This window comes from Cebidichthys violaceus, unplaced genomic scaffold, assembly GCF_023349555.1.
Source record: "Cebidichthys violaceus isolate CVI_PGR_0920_01 unplaced genomic scaffold, fCebVio1.0.p SCAF_33, whole genome shotgun sequence".
NCBI classification, from domain to species: Eukaryota; Metazoa; Chordata; class Actinopteri; order Perciformes; family Stichaeidae; genus Cebidichthys; species Cebidichthys violaceus.
In genome coordinates this window covers 1,480,579-1,497,520 of record NW_027176517.1, presented here as the reverse complement: position 1 = coordinate 1,497,520, position 16,942 = coordinate 1,480,579, and the positions used below count along the sequence as shown (strand labels likewise).

General features: G+C 44.6%; 2 protein-coding genes across 11 annotated transcripts; both read left to right on the top strand.

Annotated features, from left to right (window-relative positions):
* The first annotated feature begins 218 nt into the window (after positions 1-218).
* On the top strand, positions 219-5,393 carry pycr3 (pyrroline-5-carboxylate reductase 3). Of its 5 annotated transcripts, none has more exons than XM_068724984.1 (7): positions 219-308; positions 2,197-2,290; positions 2,410-2,474; positions 3,431-3,610; positions 3,700-3,912; positions 4,268-4,360; positions 4,500-5,393. In XM_068724984.1, exons 2-7 carry the CDS (start codon positions 2,203-2,205, stop codon positions 4,701-4,703), a joined length of 843 nt encoding a protein of 280 aa, XP_068581085.1. In that variant the 5' UTR covers positions 219-308; positions 2,197-2,202; the 3' UTR covers positions 4,704-5,393. The 5 variants fall into 5 exon arrangements, with proteins under 5 accessions (XP_068581085.1, XP_068581087.1, XP_068581083.1 ...); XM_068724986.1 differs by having other exon boundaries at positions 273-373; XM_068724982.1 differs by lacking the exon at positions 219-308 and adding an exon at positions 388-1,187.
* A 537-nt stretch (positions 5,394-5,930) lies between these two features.
* Positions 5,931-13,839, top strand: eef1db (eukaryotic translation elongation factor 1 delta b (guanine nucleotide exchange protein)). 6 transcript variants are annotated; one of them, XM_068725037.1, is made up of 11 exons: positions 5,936-6,044; positions 7,733-7,791; positions 8,948-10,203; positions 10,695-10,830; positions 10,958-11,029; positions 11,603-11,665; positions 11,960-12,041; positions 12,186-12,298; positions 12,399-12,608; positions 12,786-12,980; positions 13,709-13,839. In XM_068725037.1, exons 3-11 carry the CDS (start codon positions 8,948-8,950, stop codon positions 13,745-13,747), a joined length of 2,166 nt encoding a protein of 721 aa, XP_068581138.1. In that variant the 5' UTR covers positions 5,936-6,044; positions 7,733-7,791; the 3' UTR covers positions 13,748-13,839. The 6 variants fall into 6 exon arrangements, with proteins under 6 accessions (XP_068581137.1, XP_068581142.1, XP_068581138.1 ...); XM_068725039.1 differs by lacking the exon at positions 5,936-6,044 and adding an exon at positions 7,545-7,575; XM_068725036.1 differs by lacking the exon at positions 11,603-11,665 and having other exon boundaries at positions 5,931-6,044.
* Positions 13,840-16,942: the final 3,103 nt, after the last annotated feature.

The following is a 16,942-nucleotide window of genomic DNA, read 5'->3' as shown; positions in this document are numbered from 1 at the left end:
CAGCCAATGGGATTAGTCGCATTTTATTTGGGGGGGGGGGGAACACATGGGGGTGTGTTAGATTTACACCTGTGTTAGTGTGCGGAATCACGTGTGTGTTTGTTAGGTTGAAAACGCATGAAGGCACCGCCCACCTGTTGCAGCAGCAGCACAGGTGAATGAAACGAACCCACCGATAGTTCACTTTATTCCGCTGGTGTGTTCGCTGGATGCTCCGGCTGTTCACGACCCGAGACACAGTTCCGCTAAACTACAGTTCCACTAAACTACGGGTTGATCTTTGCTAAACGCTGGACGTCAGACCTCAGGTGAATAAATAACCCTCCCGCCAAAAACGTCAACCGGTGTTTATTCACAACGTCGCCTGACACCGGTGTGTATGTCACTCCGTGATATTTTATGGTTGTCCAGTCAACAAGTAGCACGTGCGTTGTGTTTCTGATCTAATCTGTGCTGGATTATTTTGTTGCTAGCAAGATGCAGCACCGGGGCCGGTTTTCTGCTGTCGTGGTTTTTTTAAACACAGGATTTTAGCATCTCATCGACTCTCTTTACCTGTAGGCTACATGCTAACAGAATACATGCTAGCAGCAGCAGCAACACCGCTCTGCCCCCCGTCGCATCGAGACATGCTAGCGCCTCATTAGCATCCTCGCGCTGTGGATATTTGACGACCGTTGGGCTAACGGTTGCTAGCCCTGTAGCTAGCTAGCTAGGTAAGCTACGTCGCCACAACAATGGACGACTCTGGCATCAAGAAGCAGAACTGGGACGTGAAAGAGACGGAGCTGTTCCTGGAGATCCTCAAGGAGCTGGACATGAAGAAGTGCTTGGACGGGAGGAAAGTGAGGAATAACAAGCTGTTCAAGGTGGCGCACCGGAGAATGACAGCGGCCGGCTACCACAGATCCGTGGACCAGTTGAAGTTTCGCTGGAAACTTCTCAAAAGTGCGTATTACAAGTGCAAACGAGAGCCCGACTCTCCGGCGCCGACCAAAATACAGGGCTGGTGGCGCTACGAGAAGACCATGATAGCCATCATGGAGTCCAGACACCCGCTGGTCGGAGCCGGAGTCAACTCGGACAGGAACGACGACGTGACGGAGGACTCGGACGGAGACGCGTCGATGCTGCTGCACTGGCCACAGCCCTGCCCGGACAATTCCACCCAGAACCTGGGCTTAATTGTAGGGGTTGACGCCGTGGATGCGACGTCGTCTTTGTCATTCGATCATAACCGTGGTTTCATTTCGTCCATGTGTTGTCTGGAGATGCATGCATTCATGACCCGGCTGTGAGCGTGTCTCTGGGCTGTTCTCTGCACGCCTATTTAAAACTAACGCAGTCTGATGGACTAGAACGTGATGCTCATTACGTGTCTGTGAGGAGATGTTGATTGTGTTTTACTGCAGTGAGAGATGCTACTGATGGTCTGTCCACTCTAGTTATATCAAGAAGGGTAGAATACATGTTAAACACGTCTATAAAATCAAGTGTTTTATCCGTTATTTAAATAGGTAATCTAATACAAACAAATGCAAATCATTTAGGTTAGATTATTGGTTCTACATTAAAGCAGACATTCACAGGTGACGCTCAAAATGCTTGAATATAAGAATAGATTAAAGAAGATAGAATTCATACAACCTCCAAAATGACTATAAATTTAATAAAAACTGGACATGATAAATGCATGTCTGTTGTATTTATCTGCATTAGTTTTAGTTTCCTTTGGCTCCGTACGTTCTCTTGAAGAATCTTTTTAGGTGTGTGTGGAAGTTCCTCCGCTGTCATGTTGCTTGATGGGTTTCTTAAGACGTGGAACAGGGTGAGAGACGCCCGTCACGAGTTCTCGGAGTGGCCTCAACCATCAGTCAAAAAAACCCCCCAAAGATATTTAACTCACAGTCGTACAAAACTGAGGAGAACGTCGACTCTTCTACGTTTGACAAGTGAGCACAAATGCTTGGGACGTCGCTGTAACAAATGATCAACTGTCAAAAAAGTTCTTTATATATTTTCTGATAGTTAACTTGATGTGTGTGTGTGTGTGTGTGTGTGTGTTTGTGAGACCAACCATTCTCACTGTCATGACGGTGTTGTGTTCTAGGTCATCCTGTGATTTACACACCCATAGTTTTTAGGTAATAGTTAAATGAATGTTCCCACTTCAATCTGTTCTCTCCTTTCCTTCAGATCAAGATGGACCCTGAGATGGACTCTCAGCTGAGGGTTGGTTTCATCGGTGCAGGGAACATGGCCTTCGGCATCGCAAAGGGCATCTTGTCTGGTGAGGAGAGAGAGAGAGAGAGAGAGAGAGAGAGAGAGAGAGAGAGAGAGAGAGAGAGAGACGGAGCAGAGAGGTTCTAAATAAAGAAGTTAATGGTCTCTTGTGTGTTCCCATTTTAGGAAATGTTCTTCCCGTGAACGTCAAAGTGAGCGCTCCGTCCTCCAGGAACCTGGGCCGCTTTCAGGTACGATTCCGTCTGTCGGCGGACGCTGAGCCGTCGTAGTTACTGTTTGTAAGATCAGGCTGCTCGTTAATGGACGTTCAACCTGCAAACCAGTCCGTTGTTATGGTCGTCTTCTGTTCTGCTGCTCAGTCCTGCGGGTGTCAAGTTTTTATTGTTCATTAATTTTGTGTGTGTGCATATAATACAGTAAGTCCAGGGTACAAATTAATAACTCCTTGGCAGGAATTAGCAATTCATGTTCTCAAATTAGAAATGTGTGTGCACGAGTTAATGGAACATAATATTAATAGAACATAATATTCTGTCATCAAGTAGAACGTTAACGAAACAAGTGTCTTAAAATTAACTTTCTTAATTCTCATCGTTTATCTGCCAGTTTATTTTTCTGTCTATGAAGTGTCACAATAAAGTGAAAGATTCCACTTATAATTCATATCATGGTGATGTTCAGCTCACTATCACACAACCAGTCTCTATTCTCAAGAGAGGTGACATTTTAAGTGAGCTTGTCCAAAATCTAAATCTATAAGATTTAAGATGAAAACAGAGAAAAGTCTTCACTGTGTTGAAGCTAGAACCAGATGATGTTTATCCTTGAAGATGAAACTGTGTTCAGTTATTTGACTCAACAGTTCAGCTCTCACACAAATGCTATTTGGAAGCACTGTAATGTTTGTGATGAATACATATTTAATAAGAGAGATTAAACACAGCGGGTGAAGCTCCGGGTTCTTCTTTCTCACTGACCTGAGTAGCTTCATCAACCTGTAGCTTTAGTTACAGTTACTTTTGACATGAATTAATGTCAAAGTGAGACTGATGCACAAATGGTCTAGCCATGCTGTGTTTTATTTACCTTGTGTTCTTCTTACCCGTGGACGTGGATTACCTGTGTACGTGTGTCTGCATGCTGGTGGACCTGTGGGTCAGTCACATCCCTTCTCTTTGGCTTTCAGGAGCTCGGGATTGCCGTCACTCACTCCAACGTGGAGGTGGTCTGTGGGTCAGACGTGGTTTTCGTAGCGGTCAAACCTCACCTGGTCCCACCGGTTCTCAGTGAGATTTCCCTCCACGTCACTGACCGACACGTTATTGTGTCTGTAGCGGCCGGAGTGACGCTGACGACGTTGGAGGAGGTGAGAGCCCACGCCTGATGGCTTTTCAAACAAAACGAGGGGTTTCCAGACGAGTAATGCGTTTCTTTTCTCTCTTTCGATTCTCCAAGCTCCTGCCAGAGAATTCGGTTGCCATCAGGCTCATGCCGAATCTCCCGTGTTTGGTTCAGGAAGGGGCTCTCCTGTTTGCCCGGGGATCTCACGCCAAACCCGAGGATGGAGCTCTGCTTCGCTCTTTGTTGCACCGCTGTGGTTTGGTGGAGGAGGGACCCGAGGCCTGGATCGACATCCACACCGGACTCAGCGGGAGCGGAGTCGCTTTTGTGAGTGTCCCCAGGATTGTGTGGTTTGTTCAGAGCCGTAGGAGGAGACGTTAATGCTGATTGATGACGGCTCAGACCTGTGGGAACGACACTTAGGTATAGCTGTATCGTTGTCCAGGTGGAAACGGCTCATACACGCTGTACAGTGCCAGAAATCAGCTTGTGTGATATTGAATAGTTACTCTGCAGTAATGCACATCATCCTCACTTGTGTTTTATTTGGTTGTGATGTGTGTGTGTGTGTGTGTGTGTGTGTGTGTGTGTGTGTGTGTGTGTGTGTGTGTGTGTGTGTGTGTGTGTGTGTGTGTGTGTGTGTGTGTGTGTGTGTGTGTGTGTGTGTGTTGCCTCTCTGCAGGTGTATCTGTTTGCTGAATCGCTGGCAGAAGGAGCTGTTAAAATGGGAATGCCGAGCGCTCTGGCACACAGCATCGCATCCCAAACTGTTCTGGTCAGTTTTACCGCTCTTTTTGTTTCACTCTAGCACCATCAGCAATTTTAATTTGTAAGACTACTGTGTGTCACGTGTGCCGGCACAGTGTTTGAACACACCAGGGTTAAATCTAGCCGCCGGTCCGGCTGTTTTGCAGGGTGCTGGGAAATTGTTACGCGAGTCCGGGAAGCATCCGGCTCAGCTCCGCTCCGAGGTCTGCACCCCAGGTGGAACGACCATCTACGGGCTTCACACCCTGGAGCAGGGCGGCGTGAGAGCGGCCACCATGAGCGCCGTGGAATCCGCCACCGAGAGAGCCAGGGAGCTCGGCCAGAAGTCAGCCGCCGGATCCAGGAAGTGACGGCAGCCGTTTGCCTTTTTTCATAACCACTCGATGGACTTAATTCAAGCCTTACAACTCGCTGACACTAAGACAAAGCAGGACTTGTCACTTTATTTTATTTTTTATTTCACTTTCACCACTTTATTCTCCTTCTCTTCATCTTTCATTTTGTTGTGAACAAAAAGGAAATGTTGGCTAAATCTTTGACACCGACAAGTAAATTATTTGAACATGACGTTGTGATTTTCTTTTGAGAGAATGGCTACTTTTACATCAATCATCCAAAATCTAATGCAGGTAAGGTGTGACCAGAATTAGATTTCTGATGATCACAATTAGATGAACCGTACTTTTAAGTCACATGTTCTCCTGTGAGTCTGAGCACTGATGTCGTAGAGTAATGTACTCGTTAATCAAACTTGTCTCTTAGCTTTCAGTCCTAGAAGCAGCTCTTCTAGTAATGCCTTACTGGCCATGACTGGATTGTGTGCATGTGAAGTGGAGTACAGAATGAAAGTAAAGCGTGTGGATGTAGTTAATTCTAGAGAACTGGCTGTCTCGTGCTTCTCAATGGTTTTGAGCATCATAAATTTGATATTTTGGGGTTTGGCATTGTTGGTTGTAGAAAAGCAACTTAAGTACACTTTTAAAGTACTTTTTGTCTCTGTTTTTCAACTGTATGCAGCTTTAAACTTCTACTACCATACATTTTGGAAGCCAGTGTGGTACTTTTTGACTGATCAGTTACTTTGCCGATTAAGATTATCACTACAAAATGCAACAAATCAATTATGATAAATGATTATAGATCAAGCTACAGTATATCAATGAAATTTAAAGTAGCTCCACCTTTACCAGCTGCAACATTTAAGTGATATACACATTAATGCATCACTATTTGTAATTATATAATTAATATTTGTGCATTTTAACTTTTTTAAAGTACTTCTTCCAGCGCTGGCTTCAGGTCTTTCTTGCCTGTACTACCAGGTTTAGGATCTGGTAAATGAGTACACGCAGTACACGGCTGGTCACACTAGGACAAAGGTTGAAAACACACAAAGTGATCTTATCTCTGTCTTAATTATGTAAAATGATCCACAGTAGTAGTAGTAGTAATAATTTATATTATTCTGATCATTGAGTGTCAACAATGCATGGGATGTAACATGGGGCATCAGGACACATTAATGATTCATAACTACCCCTCCCCCATCCCCTGAGATCACACAATCATTGCTGCTCCTTGCTTCCTCCTCTTCCTCGTTCCTCCTCCTCCTCCTCTTGTCACTCACTGGCTGCAGAAACACGCGTTTTATCCGCCGGCCTGGTCCCACAACGTCAAGACAAAACACAGCAGTAAGTAACGTTAACGCTGACTGACAGTCGGGGGATTCAGTCTGAGGATTAATGTTGCGACTCATTTACGAGACATTTTGGGAAATCACTGAATATTCAGCAGTTGTCCAGTCAGCAGGGACTCGGCGTGTGTTAGCCGAAGGCTAGCAAGCGGCTAGCTGAATGGGGGGCAGCTCGCTCGTGCTCAACGCCGACCAGAACGGCTGTCACGCCGGGTGGACGCTGGCGTCAGTGGCCGCTGTCCTACATTGACATTTCCCATTTTAATGAATAAGGAGTGCTTTAGTGTTGTTTTGCTGTCCCTCTTGAATGCTAGCCGCCCGTTGACAGCGTTGCATCGTAGCTAGGACCTCCCACAGGATGAGAGGCGGCTAGCTGACGTTACTGCTGAGGCTAGCAGGGCACACCTATGGGTGATGCTAGCTCTGCTGAGGCTAGCAGGGAACACCTCTGGGTGATGCTAGCTCTGCTGAGGCTAGCAGGGAACACCTCTGGGTGATGCTAGCTCTTCTGAGGCTAGCAGGGAACACTTATGGGTGATGCTAGCTCTGTTGAGGCTAGCAGGGCACACCCGGGTGATGCTAGCTCCGCTGAGGCTAGCAGGGAACACCTCTGGGTGATGCTAGCTCTGTTGAGGCTAACAGGGCACACCTCTGGGTGATGCTAGCTCTGCTGAGGCTTCTGACAGCTTTTCTAATTGTTTAACATCTTGCAAGACAGGTTCTTCTTGATGAGGTAAACACATTACTGGGCTGTAGTGAAAGTGTCTGGTTGTTTTCAGGTGTACAGTCTTTCTAGCAGGACCTGTGTTCTCATTGAATCGAGTAAAGTAAGTGCTATTCGAGAGCTTATTTCAGTTGACTTCCCCACATTGTATTTCAGTACGTGGTTATGCACTGATGTGGACATTTAAAGGGTAAAGCTCAGGCTTGAAACATGTTACTGTAGTTATTATCATCGATGTAAAGACCCAAAAACTAACACTTCATCAGCCCTGTGTCAACGTATTGTAAGCCCTGGAGCTGCATTGCTGTCGATAAACTATTTAAAACACGTCGCTGAGTGACACCGGGGGACGTGTTCCTTCATTTAGGTTAACTCTGCGTTTATTCTGAGTGATTCCCACATACACCGTCCTGCTGCTGGATACTCAAGAGAGCACCAGACGCTGCTTTTTAAAGGCCCGCTGTTCGAGGGACGTGTGCTAAAAGCTATATTGACCAGCTGTGATAGGAAGGTAAATATAAAGACAAGAGTGTATGTTTGTTATGCCTTTTTGAAAGATCTCATTATAATCAAATGTCAACGTAGGAGAAAGCTGGCTTCAGGGTGGGTAAAGCTTTTGGGAGGCATCCAAATTGTTGCTTGAAGTTATTGCTTAGAGTCTTTGATTTACGCGCGTACGTATTTTCCATAGTCATGGGGAGACCATTTGAGCTTGTTGAGAAGGCAGCGTTTCATGTCGAGGTGTTCATTTAAAGAACTCTTTAACAGCTTCTTTCCCCTCATCTTGCATTCAGAATTTTGACAAGTGAGTATTGCTGAAAACATTTACCTGGTTTTGAGTTTTTTTTGTTTTTTTATCCAGAGTTGAACCTCTTTTGTTTTTTGTTGGGAGTTCCGTAGCTTTGCAAGGTGGTGATTGTTACATTTCTGTTTCAATTGCTTGCGGTTAACTGGATGAAAAGAACGCGTTGAGCATTTGACGCTGAGTATTAGTTTACGCTCAACACCTTCATCCAGGAAGGTGAGTTGAGAGCTTGGATACTATTTTCTATAAAACATTAAAGGAATACTGTGTGTGTGTGTGTGTGTGTGTGTGTGTGTGTGTGTGTGTGTGTGTGTGTGTGTGTGTGTGTGTGTGTGTGTGTGTGTATATATATATATATATATGGTGATTTTAAGGGTGAAGTATTCCTTTAAGCAGGAAATGCCTTTCCAAAATACTGTCAAAATCCATGTCAGTGGTGCATCAGAGTTCATCAGTGTTTCTACAGCCACACGTTGAAACATTAAGGGAATGCATTTCCTGTTTTGTAGCAGAAGAACGTAACGTCTGCATTGGCTTGCACGATTTTTGAACCTCGGCACCTTCTGAAATATTGAGTTGGCTTGCATGGACGTGTTGTGTGTCTTTCACAGATCCATCAGTGGAGTGGGATTCATGTCCTCTCTTCTAATTCAACGACTCGTTCATATTTTTTTGCCTTTTTAGACTTATGACGCCCTTTTTTGCATGCTTCCATGTCACTGTGTCAAGATTTGTCAAGTTCTGTGCCTACCGTATCACTTATTGCTCAAAACAAAGATGACAAATCAAATTTCCCGTCTAGTTAAATATAGCTTAATAGCTGCGTCTCCTTTTTTCATATTTACTGTTGTAGCACTTAATGTTGCAAATGTTACTTGTGTGTTTCGGAAATGATCGTGTGGCGGGGAAAACTACAACTCTGACTAGCGTTTAGTATTTTTGGCTACAGTTAGCCAACTTCACACCAAACGGCAGTGTTCATTTCCTCTTACTCACACTACTGAGTTTACAGCATGCGAGCGTAGACGTCTGAGTCGGAGCAGAACCTCTTCAGCGTCTGCTCTGCATGACTTTGTGGATGATTCTGACTCTTGACAAATCACAAACGAGTAGATTCCATTCACTGAAGACTCTGTTCGTCTGCATGGGTTTCTTCTAGTTTCCTGCATGCTCCTTGCTTTTCTCTGGGCTTGATTTGTAGACTCTGTTTCGTACAGCTCTGTGAAGATTAAAGAATGTTTTGGCACTAATTCATTAACATCTGTAGCGCCGAGTCTATTAAATCAATCCCTTTGTGTATCCCTGCGTCTCTCTAACTAATCCAAAAGTCTGTACTTGTTGTTCTCTTTATTTCCCCTGCAACGGATCAAAGATGATGTCTGAGAAGACCCCCCAGTGCTCTGCACTGGATCAGTCGGAGCTCGATCAGCCTCCCAGTCATTGTCCGGTGGACCGACCTGCAAACGCAGCGCCGGGGTGTAGGAGCAAGGCCGAATGCGGTCAACGGAATGGAGAGACCGCACCGTCGTCCCCAGAGACCAGCAGCTTGAACGGAGATGGGAAGCGCGGCGGGAAAAGCCGTCGCCGCAAGAAACGTTCGTCCAATCCCGGCACTCGCCCCGATGGGAAGGTTGACGTCAAGACCAAGGATGAAGAGAAGCCGGACAAACGGACCGGCCATCCACCGCCCGGCCCCCCCGCTGAGCTGATCGGCCTGCAGTCCGAGTGTGCTAATGTTTGGCTCGAGCGCAGCATCTACGAGCGAGCCGAGAGCCTCTACCAGCGCTGGTTGGTGAGCTCCTCCAATGGGACCGCCGAGTCGAGCCGGTCACCTTCCGCCCCGGGTAAAAACTCTCAATCTACCGTGGCGCCGTCTTCCTCGGGGTCGGCGTGCCACCACGTCGTCCAGGCGAACAAGACGACCGTCGACCAGGCGGAACAACGCCGCGTCGAAGAGTCCGTCCAGCCGCCGATTCCAAACTCTCTTGACCTCCCATCCCCGCCCGACCGCTCCATTGCATCCAGGACGCCCGACGAAGGGTACCAGTCTCTAGCCCCGACACCCGCGACTCCCGTCATCCAACAGGCATCCGTCACGCCGACCGGTCGCCAGTCCATCAACGGACTGCCCCGCCTCCCGGTGGAGCTGCTGAGGGACGTGTGGCTGGAGAAGCCGCTGTACGACCGCGCCGAAGCCGCCTTCTACCAGAACCTGTACGGGAACAATTCCTCCAAACGGTCCGGCTGCACCTCCACTTCCAGAAGTACCGACCACCCTCAAAGCCTTGTAGAAGAGGAGGAGGAGGAGGAGGAGGAGGAGGAGGATGAGGAGCTGGCGGTGGAGGAAAAATGGGTGGTCCCACAGGGTAAAGCGGACGTCTTCCACGCTCTGCTTCCTATTCAGGAGGAAGAGGAGCCGTCCGAGGTCCCAGAGAAGGACGAAGTGTCGGGGGCGGGAGTCTGCTACTTCCTTCACCCAGACAGCGAGCGGGTGTGGCTGGACAAGTGGCGGTACGACGCTGCAGAGAGCCGCTTCCGTGGTTGCAATGAGAGTGAAGCTCTGGTGGGGAAGAAGGCTGGCAGGCCAGGAGCAGCATCGGCTGCCTCCACCGCCCCACTGAGGGACAAGTATGACCAAAGCGGGAGAATGGAGTCGCTCCAGATGTTTATTTTTTATCTTTCATTTTACTTTCTTTATGTAATCATGGTTTTCCCCTTTTTCTTTTCTTTTGTGATTGTGTGAACGTTTTTCTTTTGACTTCTTGTTATTTCATTGATCTTGGTTCATTCATCCTTTTATTCCTTTCTGTCTGTCTGAAGTCTTTCTGTACGACTGTTGTTTGTGTGAACCATTGTTGCCTTTTGCCAACTTGACTTCATCTAAAGTTTCTTTTGTACAGATGTGTTGGGGTGGTTTGTTTGTGGGAAGTGCAGATCAAAGAATACATACAATAAGCCATCGTTTGATATTTTACAGCTATTAAATCATTGAGTTTAGAGCACACATTGGGTGATTTTAATTATAATTATTATTAGTAATAGTAAATAACAGAATCCCTGACCACCTCCGTCCTGTTCATGCAGACCTCTCTTGTCCCCCCTTGCTCTGTCCTCTGTAGCACCATGAGTTCGGTGGACTTTCTGGCCCAGGAGAAGATCTGGTTCGACAAACCTCGCTATGACGAGGCAGAGCGACGCTTCTACGAGCGCCCGGACGGCTCCTCGCACCCGGACGGCTCCTCGCAACCGCCGCAGGTACCCAGAGGCCCCGCTTCACGGAAAACGATGATTAGTGAAACCGTAACAATATTCAGTATCGATACGCTACACTGAAATAATCGAGCTAAAGAATCAACGTTGACTTCTACTCGTTTTCCTTCAGGACGTCGGGGCTAACAGCATCCTGCAGGACATCGCCCGAGCCAGAGAGAACATCCAGAAGTCTCTAGCAGGAGTGAGTACATGTTATGCAGCAGTTCTCTGATCTCACATTTTCCACTTTCACCCAGATATATGGTGCAATCAAGGTTCCACTTGACCTGTACAGCACATTTAACATGTCCAAGGTGACAGGACTCATGTAGAGATGTGGTTCACTTCATGAACAGTGACTACTATTTGATTTGTGTTTCTGTTTTCATTTATCTGGCATAGCTGCGAGCTAGACACACTGCAGCCCCAGCGTTATATATTAATTAATCCATAAATTAATTAATCTGCCACTGCTCAATGTTCACTGAACATTACCACTGGTGCAACCTTCTTAGAGAACCTGCAGTCGCATTAACATTTTTTCCACCTGCGTCACTATTGTATGGCGAGACTCGATGGAGAAAGATGAACTTAAAGGCACAGGTAATAGTGTGCTTTGCTGCTAAACGTAAGGAAGTGAGTGCCGTGTTGAGATCCTTCACAACCTCTCAGCTCTACAGTTGTTTCCTTGGTTGCTTTCCTTGTTTTCTTACTTTTCGTACTTCGTTCCCTTCCCTCCCGGTTTCATGCTTTTAAATCCTCCTCCCTCCCCCAGCTGAAGACTACGCTGTGTAACAGAGGCTCTGCTCAACCTTCCCTGAGCCAAATGTCCCAGCCAGTAAGTGTGTTTCGCCTCGTGTGTCCCTGGAAGCGCCGCTGTTGCCAATCGCTTTGACATCCAAGCTCCAGTTTGACTTTGTGAGACCTTCAGCTTTTAGAGGGTAGTTTAGTGTGGAACATGTGGCTGCCTATCACTTCTGTCTCTGTCAGGCTGCATCTACAGCTCCTGTGTTTCTGCTGAGATGGACGCCTCCTGTGTGCTGGTCTTCTCAATAGTCCTGCGTGTGATGAAAGGACACTCTTACAGAACGGTGCTGATTTCTTTCTTTCTTTTTGTGTCTTCACTGTGCAGAGCATCAGCAGTGCCGCTGATCAAGGAGAGATCATCTGCCGCATCAAGAGCCTGGAGCTGGAGAACCACAGCTTGTACAAAGGTGGGTCTGTTGACCTTAATTATAGGAGTTCAATATGAGACGATGGAAAAACACTCCTCTCCCCAACGCTCTCTAATGGGAGGCTTGCTATGGAGGGAGGGCTGAGAGGAGGGGCTATATTGACTGTGTGTGTGGTTTCTTCAGTGGTGGATGACTTGAGGGCTGCTCTTTCCAAACTGGACTGTCGAGTGTCCGTTCTGGAGAAAGCTCCTGCAGCAGTGACTCCTGCTCCCGCTCCGTCAGCACCTTGCACCAACGTGAGTTCATGCAGACTGCTCGACCCGGTCGGTCCTCTGGTGATCCGCCTTCATTTCACCTCCAGTACATCGCTGTGATCGTTCTTCTTCCTCTGTTCAGGGCACCGCCGTCCAGCAGAAGACCAGCGCCCCAGTTAAAGACGAGGAAGAGGAGGAGGAAGAGGACGACGACATCGACTTGTTTGGTAGTGATGAAGATGATGACGAGGCAGAGCAACTCAAAGAGCAGAGGTTGAAAGAGTACGCAGAGAAGAAAGCCAAGAAGCCCGGCATCATCGCCAAGTCTTCCATCTTATTGGACGTCAAGCCTGTAAGTCCGCCCACTGAGCCTCGCTGCACGTTGACACAATCCCAGGAACGAGTTACAGGAAGATAAGACAACAATTGGTGGAAAAACAGATGCATATACAAAGTCTATATACACTGTAATGTTTCCTGAAGTTTGAACCTTGCTTCATCCCCTTCATCCCCTGTCTTTTCTTTCCAGTGGGACGATGAAACGGACATGGTGAAGCTGGAGGAGTGCGTCCGCTCGGTGGCGGCCGACGGCCTGTTGTGGGGCTCGTCCAAACTGGTTCCTGTGGGATACGGCATCAAGAAGCTCCAGATCGCATGCGTGGTGGAGGACGACAAGGTGGGGACGGACATGTTGGAGGAGGAAATCACCAAGTTTGAAGACTATGTAAGTACTCGACCGTGCAGTTATTTATTCAAGGGTTTCTGCAACGGTCAAACAGTCACTGTGACCACTGTGGTTAATATTTATGTTTTTAATTTAGCATTTAAAATTCCTCTAAACTTTGTTTTTGGTCAATATTGAAATGCCTAACCTAATTGAATATCCTGGAAGCTCTTACTCATTTTGCCCACATGATGGCAGCGATGTGCCGTCAGTGCCTGAGATGCAGATTCACTAACATTTGCAGCTGCCGGTTTGTTAGATTGACCTAAAACTACTGAAGTTTGTAGATGTTTATTCAGATTCAGCCCGTTTCTGTTAACGCTGTTAAAATGTGTTAAGTCGGGGGTCACTAACGTTTTGTCTCAGTGCAACAACAGCCTCTAACATGAGATTTAATGGACCTCTACACTCAAACCTGAGCATCATAACTTTCATGAAGGTAGTATTTATTGCTTTAAATTTAACTTGGAGCCAAGATGATGACCTTCCATTTTTTTTTTACTTAATCATTTGGCACTGAAAACTAAAACCCAGCCAACAAAAATGATTTTAAGTCACTTTGTCCATAATAACTTTATAGCAACTGCACATTAGAGAATCTGCTTTTGTCAGCACATTGCTGCCATCTTGTAATGAAACTGAGGCTCGGGTCTACAGCTGAGAGATTGAAGTTCACACGCTAACTTCAGCAACTGAACTCAAGTGTGTCCTTCTTGTTCCTGTTTCAGATCCAGAGTGTTGACGTAGCAGCTTTCAACAAGATCTGATTCCACTGTGTCTCCTCGTGTCTTTCGTCTCGTTTCTCTGCTGATTGTGTCAACGGTTAATAACATGAATAAAAACAAACTCTTGCACTGAAGCCATCGTCTCATTGTTTAGTGTTCTAACAGATCAATTTCCCCACACGACACAAACTTACCTCTAGTGGGCACATACGGTTTAATATGTGAAGATTATTTTCCAAAGTCCACTTCCACCTTAATACATTTAACATTTAAAAAAAAAAATCAACAACTTACAAAACAAGGACGGAGTACCTCACTGTGGACGCACTTTTTACCAAAGAAATGAGTCGGGGCCGCCTTTCAATCAGAGGGTTGGCGGTTCGATCCCCGGCTCCTGCTCCACTAGTCTCATGTCAATGTGTCCTTGAGCAAGACACTTAACCCCAAAATTGCTCCTGTAGCTGCGTCTATGGTGTATAGATACTGAATTGTAAGTCGCTTTGGATAAAAGCGTCTGCTAAATGACTGTAATGTGATAATGTAAATGTAATGTGCACCCCTTTCAACTTATGTGTCATCACCTCCCCTGCCACACGTTACACTATGACTTTGTTCTGCATACTACACTGATATTTGTAGACAGACCTTTTTACGATCTTTTTTGACAGACTTTATTATGACTTTTTTTCTGACTTTATTTGACATGCTATACCATGACCGTTTTTCACTTTTTTCGACATGCTATACTATGAGTGTTTTTTTCATTTTTCGATATACTATGACCGTTTTTCACTTTTTTCGACAGGCTATACCATGACTGTTGTCGACATGCTATACTATGACTGTTTTAGACATAATATACTATGACCGTTTTTTGACTTTTTTCGACATGCTATACTATGACCGTTTTTCACTTTTTTCGACAGGATATTCCATGACTGTTTTTAACTTTTTTTGACAGAATATACTATGACTGTTTTCGGCATAATATACTCGGACTGTTTTTTGACTTTCTTTCGACATGCTATTCCATAACTGTTTTTGACAGGATAGACTATGACTGTTTTTGACATAATATACTCGGACTGTTTTTTGACTTTTTTTGACAGGCTATTCCATGACTGTTTTCGACAGGCTATACTATAACTGTTTTCGACATGCAAAACTATGACCGTTTTTCACTTTTTTTCGACAGGCTATTCCATGACTGTTTTCGGCATAATATACTCGGACTGTTTTTTGACTTTTTTCGACATGCTATACTATGACTGTTTTTTTTACTTTTTTCGACATGCTATACTATGACTGTTTTCGACAGGCTATACTATGACTGTTTTCGGCATAATATACTATGACTGTTTTTTTGACTTTTTTCGACATGCTATACTATGACCGTTTTTCACTTTTTTTGACAGGCTATACTATGACTGTTTTCGGCATAATATACTATGACTGTTTTTTGACTTTTTTCAACATGCTATGACCGTTTTTATGACTGTTTTCGACAGGCTATACTATGACTGTTTTTGACATAATATACAATGACCGTTTTTATGACTTTTTTCGACATGCTATACTATGACTGTTTTTCACTTTTTTCGACAGGCTATACTATGACTGTTTTCGACATGCAATACTATGACCGTTTTTCACCTTTTTCGACAGGCTATTCCATGACTGTTTTCGACAGGCTATACTATGACTGTTTTCGGCATAATATACTCGGACTGTTTTTTGACTGTTTTCGACATGCAATACTATGACCGTTTTTCACTTTTTTCGACAGGCTGTACCATGACTGTTTTCGACAGGCTATACTATAACTGTTTTCGGCATAATATACTCGGACTGTTTTTTGACTTTTTTCGACATGCTATACTATGACTGTTTTCGACAGGCTATACTATGACTGTTTTCGGCATAATATACTATGACTGTTTTTTTGACTTTTTTCGACATGCTATACTATGACCGTTTTTCACTTTTTTTGACAGGCTATATACTATGACTGTTTTCGACAGGCTATACTATGACTGTTTTCGGCATAATATACTATGACCGTTTTTATGACTTTTTTCGACATGCTATACTATGATCGTTTTTCACTTTTTTTGACAGGCTATACTATGACTGTTTTCGACAGGCTATAGTATGACTATTTTCGACATAATATACTATGACTGTTTTTTGACTTTTTTCGACATGCTATACTATGACCGTTTTTCACTTTTTTTGACATGCAATACTATGACCGTTTTTAACAGGCTACTATGACTGTTTTCGACAGGCTATACGATGACTGTTTTCAACAGGCTATACTATGACTGTTTTCGACAGGCTATACTATGACTGTTTTTGACAAAATATACTATGACTGTTTTTTTACTTTTTTCGACATGCTATACTATGACCGTTTTTCACTTTTTTCGACAGGCTATTCCATAACTGTTTTTGACAGGATAGACTATGACTGTTTTTGACATAATATACTATGACCGTTTTTCACTTTTTTCGACAGGCTTTTCCATGACTGTTTTTGACAAGCTATACTATGACTGTTTTCGGCATAATATACTATGACTGTTTTTTCACTTTTTCTGACATGCAATACTATGACCGTTTTTCACTTTTTTTGACAGGCTATACTATGACTGTTTTCGACAGGCTATACTATGACTGTTTTCGGCATAATATACTATGACTGTTTTTTGACTTTTTTCGACATGCTATACTATGACCGTTTTTCACTTTTTTCGACAGGCTATACTATGACTGTTTTCGACAAGCTATACTATGACTGTTTTCGGCATAATATACTATGACCGTTTTTATGACTTTTTTCGACATGCTATACTATGATCGTTTTTCACTTTTTTTGACAGGCTATACTATGACTGTTTTCGACAGGCTATAGTATGACTATTTTCGACATAATATACTATGACTGTTTTTTGACTTTTTTCGACATGCTATACTATGACCGTTTTTCACTTTTTTTGACATGCAATACTATGACCGTTTTTAACAGGCTATACTATGACTGTTTTCGACAGGCTATACGATGACTGTTTTCAACAGGCTATACTATGACTGTTTTCGACAGGCTATACTATGACTGTTTTTGACAAAATATACTATGACTGTTTTTTTACTTTTTTCGACATGCTATACTATGACCGTTTTTCACTTTTTTCGACAGGCTATTCCATAACTGTTTTTGACAGGATAGACTATGAC